Source organism: Centropristis striata, chromosome 20 (assembly GCF_030273125.1).
Source record: "Centropristis striata isolate RG_2023a ecotype Rhode Island chromosome 20, C.striata_1.0, whole genome shotgun sequence".
Lineage (NCBI taxonomy): Eukaryota > Metazoa > Chordata > Actinopteri > Perciformes > Serranidae > Centropristis > Centropristis striata.
Genome location: NC_081536.1, coordinates 20,840,930 through 20,850,599, shown reverse-complemented (window position 1 = coordinate 20,850,599; position 9,670 = coordinate 20,840,930). Strand labels below are relative to the sequence as shown.

The following is a 9,670-nucleotide window of genomic DNA, read 5'->3' as shown; positions in this document are numbered from 1 at the left end:
AAATAGAAGAAGCGTTGACAGTCATCTCCTTATAAGGATTTAACATTGTATTTCTGAGCTTTAAATCCTGAAGAAGGATATAAAGAAGCTACTGCTGACTCAACAGTTGGTTTACATAACAAACAAGTAGTGAAGCTGTGTTAATGCATTTGGGGGATGGGGTCACATTACTTCCAACTGGCATCCAGTGACAAGTCATTATAATGCCACTTTTCACTGTAGACTAAATAGAAGCCACAGTATGAAGTCCTGAAATCCTCAAAAAAATGATGTTGAATTTGTATAAGTAAAAGTACATTAATATTATGAGCAAAATGTACTTGCTAAATACCTAACAGCAGCTAACGATCATGTCGGCTCATGCCGCAAGATAATATTCAGTGATTTTTCACCATGTGGATGATTAATATTATCTATCTAGTGCTAAGTAGCTAGCTGAGTGATAAAACATGTCGGGAGCGTATGTCCCAGGGTCCCTTTAATGTGACACATTATGACGATCTGAAAATGTTTTTTCTTTTGGTTCTCAGCAAAGTTTTCGCCTAAAATTAATGTTCAATGTGCATGTCCTCAGGAAAGCACAGAAGGAGAATCATTATCTTTACCACAAGAAATAAAAAGCTGATAAAGTCTGTCCACTCAGGCTCAGGTCCACTCTTCTGAACCTGTGCAGGCTTAACCCAACCTTATGGTAATATTATAAAATATAGCCATAAAAACAATAAAATAAGGGGACTGAGTTGCTATTGAGACACACTTGGCATCTGTGTGGGGATATTTAGACACCTCTCCACCTCCTCCTCCTCCCTCTCCTCCCCCTCCTCTCCCCCCTCCTCCCTCTCCTCATATCTCCAGTTTGTGGGCTCTGTTGTGTTGCAGAGCACCTCAGGGTGTTTGCAGCAGAGGCAGCAGCAGGAAAACATTTTCTTTGTTAATTTCTGTTAGTGTTTCTGCAGAACGTTTGAGCCATGAAGCAGTGAAACAGAGGAGCAAAGACTGACTGGAAGCTGATGTAAGTCAACACACACTTTTCTTTTGGTTTCTTTTTAAGTTTTAAATCTTGATTTCCAGAGACTGGAAAGACAAAAAAAAGTCCAGTCCAGTCCAGACTGTCTCTCTCTGCTTTTGTCTTCATCTCTTAAACAACATTTTGGTTTGTTTGGTAATTTGTTCCAAATGAACTCCCACAATTTTAACTTATGAACTGTAATATATTCAATATTATGTATACTTTATTGTTTAAAAAATTTAAAAAACATCCCATACTGCAACAAAACACATACTTTTATGTGTCCAAAATAAATGGTCAAAACATGCAAAGACAAATTGTTATTATATTGTGGTGACAACATTCTTACAGACCTACAGATGGAATAATAGTGTTATATATATATATATATATATAGTTTTAGACTTCAAATAGAATACATATGTACAGTACATTTTAATGATTTGTCACATGCAAATATGTTTTACTGACATTTTTTGTGACAAACTTTTCATTTACATTTATTTAATCCAATTAAATATTGAATATTGAATTAACTAGGACTGAACCAAACCAAGTCTGCAGTTGCCCAGTTTACTTTGCAGCAAGAGGGAAATTCTCTGTTGGTGACGCACACAAGCTGTCAATCAACAAACACACACACACACATACACGCAAACTATACAGCTTGCTTGTTGAGATGACAAAGCAAAAAAGCTGCACAGAAACCTTTGGACAGGCACATGTAGGCAGTTTCAACAGCACACTGTTCTCCAGGTTTACTTGTTTTATGCTTTAAATAAGTTGTCCATTGCTTCTTTTATTGTTTTATTTCCTAATTGAAAGTAAGCAGTCCTGTAACTGAGGTATTTCCAACCTTCTTATCAACCCACACCCACACACAGCGTGATTGTCCAGATTCTTGAAGCCTGATTGCGTTTCTGTAACGGCCCAAATAAAACCAAGACGCTGAAATGCAATAGCAGCACAGCTGGTGGGAAGGCCTGAGCTTTTCAAATGGAAACACGCACTCACTGCTACTGGCTTGCATCAACAAGACACATTACAGGATGAACCAATAGGGTGGAGCTCAGCCTTGGGGCCTGATCATCCAATGCAAACAACCAGGAACCAACAGTTTGCCTAAACTAGTCCCACTTAGCCAGAACTACTATCTAGGCTGTGTTGTGTCAACACTAATCAACAATAGACTCACTGAACCACCACCAGACTACTTTCTTTTCAGGGAAACTGTAGCTGATGCTGACCTCTGATCTGGTGTTTGGCCACATTTGTTTAAGCCTTTTGTACTCGATAGTAGAAGTCTCATCAACCATAAGATTTTAAGATATATTGTGGCAGCATTCATGCAAAAAATATGCACTAAAAAGTTGAGTTAGTCCACTGAAAGTAATTATCTTGAAGATTTTCATTTAGATAGAGTCTGATAAGTTATGCTGGAGGCAACACAATGGAGATTGAGCCCCTTGGCCCACTGATGAAAGCTGGTTTTATGAGCTGCATGTCTGACATCTTGGAAGAATTACAAGTGGCACACAGATAGCAACTGTTTTTCATCACCCAGCTCCCATGGATAGTAGGCAGAGCTAACACAGCAGACTTGCTCTTAAAAACTTGCGTGTGAAGAGCCGTAATAGCTAATGATGGCTAAACATACAAAAAAGATGGTGATGACTACAGATGAAGAAACTTAAAAAAGAAGTAAAAGTGAAAATGTATCTCATACAGTGTATAGGGGATGACTGGGCAGGAAAGAAGCTTTATCGCTTTATAAAGTTGGCACTCATGAATTATTTTCTGCCTGTTGTTGTTTCTTCTTTTTTATCAGTGACCCGGGAACAGGATCCTCTAAGTTTTCTTTAAGCAAGTGCCTGCAGTTTTGACAGAACAAGCCCAGCCAATGAAAACTTGTTATAGTTTTGGAGACAAAAGGAAAACATTGAGGAGTGGAGTCGTGACCCCCAACAGCCCAGGGAGGGGACACGGATGCCAGTCTGGCTTGTAATTGGTTGAAGCGATGGCAGTCACCAAGGAGGAGAAGAACAGAGGAGGCAGGAGGGCGTCGGAGGTCGTGACCCCGCCGGAGGGTGGCTGGGGCTGGATGGTGGTAGCTGGCTGTTTCCTCGCCTGTATGTGCATCCGGGCAGTGACCAGGTGAATTTCACTGAGTAAACATATAAATTATGCTCATGATGCAGCTTCAAGTAGGTGATATGATTGCAGTTCAATCCAGAATCAGATACGTCGTTGAAGTTGTGTGCAGGTGTGTTTATTTAATTTAATTAAAATCTTAAATGCAAGAGCATTAAAAGCATAATACTATTACCTGGAACAACATCAGACAGTGAGGTTGCATCCTTTTTTCCTTTTCTTGCCACTGAACATTACTTTACTTGTGAGCATATACAGTCATGGAAAAAATCTTAGACCACCAACTAAAATCATTATCAATAAAACCATGGAAAATGACTAGATCAGCTCTTAAATTAAACTCTTATTATGTTGTTATCATTAAATTTGTCCAAACAAATGTACCTTTAGTTGTACCAGGTATTAGAATGAACAAGAAACGGAAGAAAAGGGGTGTCTAATATTTTTTCCCATAACTGTATGATAATTAGTCCGTTACGTGTCGTATTGTGTGACATACCGTTCTGCCATGTAGCTGTTCTCAACAAGGCTTCATGTTCTAAGCTTAACACCTTTATGTTATTACTTGGCAACACTGCATTTCCGCTCAGTCCACATTGTTTAAGCCACTAATGTGTTTAAGCAGCAATATTTCCTTTTTTTCCCACTAAGACTTTGAAATCCTGCTGAGATGTTTCCATCTCCCAGTTTTGCACAGCCAGCACATTTCCTCCATAACTCTGTTAGCTGACATTTGATCTCCACTTCCAGTGCCTTTTTAATATTTCAATCAGGAGAGAGTTCAAAGTTTTTGGCTACTAAGCCATTGTCATGCATATATATTTTAAAGGGGTGGAGATGCCATAAGTAGGATAGGTAACCCCCCTTTAGAGTAGACACTGGTGGAACTTGTGGTGACCTCGACTTGGGCACTATATGTAATGTGGAGTGTATCTCTTAGTTCAACCTGAGCGCTCACATGAAAGTTATCAGTGACAGGCTTTAATTTCCTCTTTCATAACTTTTATAGAGGTCTGATCTGATCTGGTTGGATGCCTTGACACCTATGAATTCCCTCTGACGTTGCATGGTGGACAATTTGAGTGATAAAAAAGGGGTTATGGAGGACAGATTTGTTGATATGAATGACAGACATAAACTGATAAACACCTCACTGATCAGTTTATCAGCTCTGATATAATCTCTATAAATATATCTGCATTCAACGATTTGAGCTTTGGAAGCTTTTGTAGGACTTTGTAATCCTAGTTGTGTTAGCCAAAAAAATTTGAGCAGGCTTTGGTTGCATGCAGCTAAAAAGTCAATGTGAAAAGAATATAAATGCATTGGCCCCAGTGGTGGAAAGTAAGTAAGTTAATTTACTCAAGTACTGTACCTAAGTACAATTTTGAGGTACCTGTATTTTACTTGAGTATTTCCATTTTATGTAGCTTTATACTTCTACATCACTGCATTTTGAGGCAAATATTGTACTTTTTACTCTACTACATTCAGCTGACAGCTTTAGTTACTTTTCAGGTCAAGATTTAATTAATTAACATAAAAACATGGCAGTTAAGTGATTCAAGTGACATTCAAGTGACATTTGTTTAAATTAAACCACATACCAGTATGTTAAGGATGTAATGCTTTTATGCTTACATAATGCATCAATGATAATCATCCAACAATATATTTGGAATATATAAAACAATCTAAGTGGGTGCCTTCTGCATAACAAGTACTTTTAATTTCAATACTTTAAGTAAGTTTTTATGCTAATACTTTTGTACTTTTACTTGAGTAAGTTTTGAACGCAGGACTTTTACTTGTAGTGGAGAAATTTTACATTGCGGCATTACTTCTTACACCACTGATTGGCCCAAATGACTATCAATGACTATCGTCCGATAACAATTTGGCTTTTTATTAGCTTCTTCTCAACAATGAGGTCGTCATGACCTGGCTTATGATTAAAATGATAATGCAGTTTTTAAACTGAAAGAGTAAAGTTCACTGAACATAAAAGAAAACAAACAGAGTTGTTTTTCTCTTAATGAAGTTGAGATACTTACCTTGTTTTATGTGGCAGAGGAGAAAGACACTCCAGACAGTGACAGCATTCCAACAGCAAATATAAAAGTTTAAAAAAAAATATTATATGTTAACTTTTGTGCCTCATGAGTGAACCATAGAGGAAAGTTTAATACACATTTATCAATAAGCCATTAGGCGACTAAATCCAACCTCCCTCTGTCTCTCTATCCAGATGTGTTTCCATGTTCTTTGTGGAGTTCCAGCTGCACTTTGAGAAGGATTATGCCACCACCGCCTGGATCCACAGTCTGATCGACTCCACCACCATGCTCTGTGGTAAGACAAAACTGGAGTGCAATAAAATGTGTCCTCAAATTAAGTGCAAATTTTTGTAAAATAATCCCCTCTGTAAAGTTGTTACACCCACATGTAATTATATGATTTCCAATGGATGAATATATATGGTACTGCTCAACTATCAGTCAGTGAAATAATCCATGCAATCTGTGTTTGCAGCTCCTCTCGGTGGTTTCCTTACAAACCGATTCTCCTGCAGATTTACAGTGATCCTGGGAGGTCTTCTGTCTGCTTCTGGTCTGGTCCTCAGCTCCTTTGCTACCAGTCTGGAATATCTGTACATCTCCTTGGGCATCCTAACAGGTACACGAGCACCTCAAATCCCATTATACCAGGCCACTCTGCACAACACAAGGATGGAGGACAGACAGAGAAACATTGGGTGGCTTAGCATGAGAAACATGCAACACATCTGGCTAGTGCTGTAGTTTAAAAAATGAACAGTTGCATGTCTGAACTGACCCTCACCTCTTACACATCCACAATCAAAGGTAGTGGAGGTGTCAGGGATGGGCCTGGCTGAGACACTGAGCTGAACCTCAATATGCATTTCAACAGCTGGGAATGTAAATTTTATTTATGTACAAATGCCTCAAAATCTTTGGTATTACACCTTCAACTTCAACCATCAGAGTATCAAAAGTATTTTTTGTGTTTTTATTACATTTTCCTATAGAACTCTAACCCCCTCTACTCTAACTAACTCCAATTTTAAATCTAACCCTATTCATATAAGGGTCTGACAATGTGAGAATATTAATCAAATTTATATTACACATTTTTAAAATATAACATTTCTGATATTTCATGTTACTGTGAAGGTTAATTGCACTTATTGTGTGTTGTTTATTTCTGCCAAGTGAATGTTATATATTGTAATGTAATACATGTATTGCAGGGTGTATCAGGGTGTCATATCCTTTGACATCCAAACAACTGTTTAGATTTGGCAACATATCCATCCTCTACAGGTCTTGGCTACGCTCTCACTTACACACCATCTATAGCGATGGTGGGGAGGTACTTCAATGAGAGGAAAGCTCTGGCCTATGGCATCGCAATGTCTGGTAGTTACATCTTTATTTATCTGTTGCTTTGTTTCTTGTCATGCATACCTCACTTTCCCACCTCCTCTCTTCTACTCCGCTCATTTCCTTCTCACTACACACACTTCTGTACTTTTCTCAAGTCTGTTTTTAAGTCCCTCTGCTCAGGCTTTTCCTCTTCTCTCTTTGCCTCTTTTCATCCCATCAAATTCAATTTCCCCTGCTCTTCAGGGATTGGCATCGGGACCTTCATCATGGCTCCTGCAGTCCAGCTGCTGATAGAACATTATTCCTGGAGAGGAGCTCTGCTCATCCTGGGAGGGTTTGTTTCCAACCTGTGTGTCTGTGGTGCTCTGATGAGGCCGCTGGAACCAACAAGAAGTAAAAGGTGAGCCCTCAGCTCTTATGCTGCTGTGCTTCTAATCTGAGAAGTCTATCTACAGACAGACTTTTTTTATATTGTGTATCGCTTAATTTATCAGTCCTGCTATTTAATATATTTTTAATATTATTATAATAATTTGATTAAGTATTTCGTTCATAAAACCACAGAATTGCATTTTTTTTAAATAAAAAATCCCAAAACAATTATATTACAATTTAAAAAGTAGAAAAAGACCAGCACATTCTTAGAACAACAGAAGGTTTTGCATTTTGCAAAATACATTTTTTATACATTTTTTTTTTTTAGCTCAGTAATGACCTTATTGTATATTGTTTGTTCAATACACATACGAACTTAAAAAAACAAAACAAAAAAAATGACAAGCAACCAGTTAAACTACTCCTTCAAGAACTACAAGAAACCAATTCCTGGATATTTTACAATATTTTTTCTTCTATTCTTTTCTATTCCATCTAAAGGATATGGGAGAACAACATGGCACATGTGGAGGAAGACTGCATGACAACAGTGCTGGATTCCAAAGACACTGAGGAAGCGCCTGCTGAATGCAGTCTAGTGGAGGAAAAGCAGCTGGAACTGAACAACTTAATGGATACTCAAAGGATGCTCATAGCCAATGGAGCACTTAAAAACTCTGACCTTGAAAACAACAAACTGGGCCGGGGGAATATAGTGCTGCTACCAAATTCGTGCCTGCCTGATTCAAATTTAAAAGAGCTGAAGATATCTGAGTGCATATTATTTAGCAACAAGCTAACAGAAATGCTAGAGGAGATCAAACTCTCAGATCCTAGACTAGAAAATGGTAGCACAAACGAGGACTTGGAAATGGTCGAAAGCAAGAACTTCCACAACAAGGCAGCTAACGTGGACGCTAAGATAGAAGACTCAGGACTCACAGAAGCCAAACCAATAGATGACTATCACTTAGATCAAAGCCCTCCTCCTGAGCCTTTAGTGAGCACTGAGACTTCAACCAGAGGACGCTGGTTTCGTCTCAAGTCAAGGGAGGGGATTGGTTTTCTCATGATACCAGACTTTGTGTTTCTGTCTGTGTCCTTCCTGTTTCTGGCTTATGGCTGCAGCGCTCCAGTAGTTTACCTGGTCCCTTACGCCCTCAGCGTGGGACTGGAGCACCAGCAGGCTGCCTTACTTATGTCCATATTTGGAGTCAGCGCCATTGTGGGCAACATCACCTTTGGATGGCTCACGGACAGAGAGTAAGTAGATGTGTTGTTGCATAGCAGATATTTATTTAAAGACCAATACTGACAGATTTCCTTCCCTGTAGGTGTCTGAAGAGGTATCGCTTGCTGAGCTACATGTTGGCGATAGGCATGGAGGGCCTCTGCTGCATGTTTGTCCACCTCCTTCACTCCTTCTCCCTCTTGGCCACATTTTCTGCACTCTACGGGTACTTTGACGGGGCGTATGTGGCACTCATCCCAGTGGTGACCTCTGATATCGTCGGCTCCACCTACCTGACCTCCGCTTTGGGTGTGGTCTACTTCCTGCATGCCATCCCCTACCTGATTAGCCCACCAATAGGAGGTAAGTGTCATGAATTAAGAAGGTTTCCCATAAAGCAAGAGTCATTATACATACTTACAGCTGACTTTTCATGTATGAAAGATGCTAGATAAATACAATTTATTATCATTTTTATTTGCGGGAATTTTTCCGAGCTGACACTGTGGATGCTGTACTTTAAAAAAGTGTATTCAGGCCCAATTCGTTTTTCATTGTTTAAAGGATAAATATCATGAAATAATTCACATTTGGAGAGCCTGTTACCCCACAAACTGTGAAATAACACAACCAGTCAGTTTTTATAAGTTTTTGTAGTTGCTTGTGGATTAATTTTCCACAGAGGTCTAACATATTTCCTCCCTGTCTCTGTGTCTCCAGGTTGGTTAGTAGACATGACCGGAAACTACGCAGCAACCTTCTTTCTCAGCGGGGCTTCCTTCATGTGTAGCTCTGTGGTCCTAGCAGCTGCCATGTTGGTCAGACACTTCAGGAGGTCCAAGTCTAACTCAGCTGCATGCTCAAGTCCCAGTCACACTGCTGCTGCAGCTCAGCAGAGCATCATATGACACTAATCAAGATGCTGCTCCTCCAATTGCACGGATGTGCATCTTACCACTGCTGGTATGTTCAGGTGATATTTTGGTGTGCATCATACACTGCTAATTGGACCTCAAGTCCCTGTGACTGGGACACAACAAGATCTTATAGTATTAGTTACAAACTGGATTGGTGCTCATATTTAAGCCATTTGTAAAGAATGTGTGGTTTCTTACAGTGACCATCACCCCTCTGTGATTATGACAACCATATAAAAAAACATTCACTTAAAACATTCACTTGGGCTGATCATGACACTTGACAAGAACGTAAATATGATAGCTTTGTTAAATAAAGAAAATTCATATTCAATTAATTGTGTCTGTGTGTTTTATGTGGTTGTGTGTTTTGAAAGGTCTGTTTTAATTTTACTAGTAGTAAAATAAATACAGGAGTAGAAGATAGCCCTTTAGCCAAAGATACTTTTTTTATGTATTCGCTTATTTGTTTGCAAAATCGCGTTCATAAAACAACAATACTAAAACAATATACTTAACCCTTCACGTCTTGCAAGGATTCAGGAAAAACTTGACTGCAAGCAGTACTGAACGGGCCCTC

General features: G+C 39.1%; 1 protein-coding gene across 1 annotated transcript; it reads left to right on the top strand.

Annotated features, from left to right (window-relative positions):
* Nucleotides 1-5,415: 5,415 nt before the first annotated feature.
* Nucleotides 5,416-9,413, top strand: LOC131993676 (monocarboxylate transporter 12-B-like). Its single transcript, XM_059359669.1, has 7 exons — nucleotides 5,416-5,512; nucleotides 5,693-5,836; nucleotides 6,505-6,600; nucleotides 6,811-6,967; nucleotides 7,444-8,205; nucleotides 8,277-8,536; nucleotides 8,894-9,413. Exons 1-7 carry the CDS (start codon nucleotides 5,419-5,421, stop codon nucleotides 9,079-9,081), a joined length of 1,701 nt encoding a protein of 566 aa, XP_059215652.1. The 5' UTR covers nucleotides 5,416-5,418; the 3' UTR covers nucleotides 9,082-9,413.
* Nucleotides 9,414-9,670: the final 257 nt, after the last annotated feature.

What these genes read in the sequence shown, in the direction of transcription:
- LOC131993676 (XM_059359669.1), top strand. Translation starts at nt 5,419, where the DNA reads ATGTTCTTTGTGGAGTTCCAGCTGCACTTTGAGAAGGATTATGCCACC. An exon ending in CTATGGCATCGCAATGTCTG is followed by an intron (nt 6,601 to 6,810) that starts GTAGTTACATCT and finishes CCTGCTCTTCAG; the next exon opens with GGATTGGCATCGGGACCTTC. An exon ending in GGATGGCTCACGGACAGAGA is followed by an intron (nt 8,206 to 8,276) that starts GTAAGTAGATGT and finishes CCTTCCCTGTAG; the next exon opens with GTGTCTGAAGAGGTATCGCT.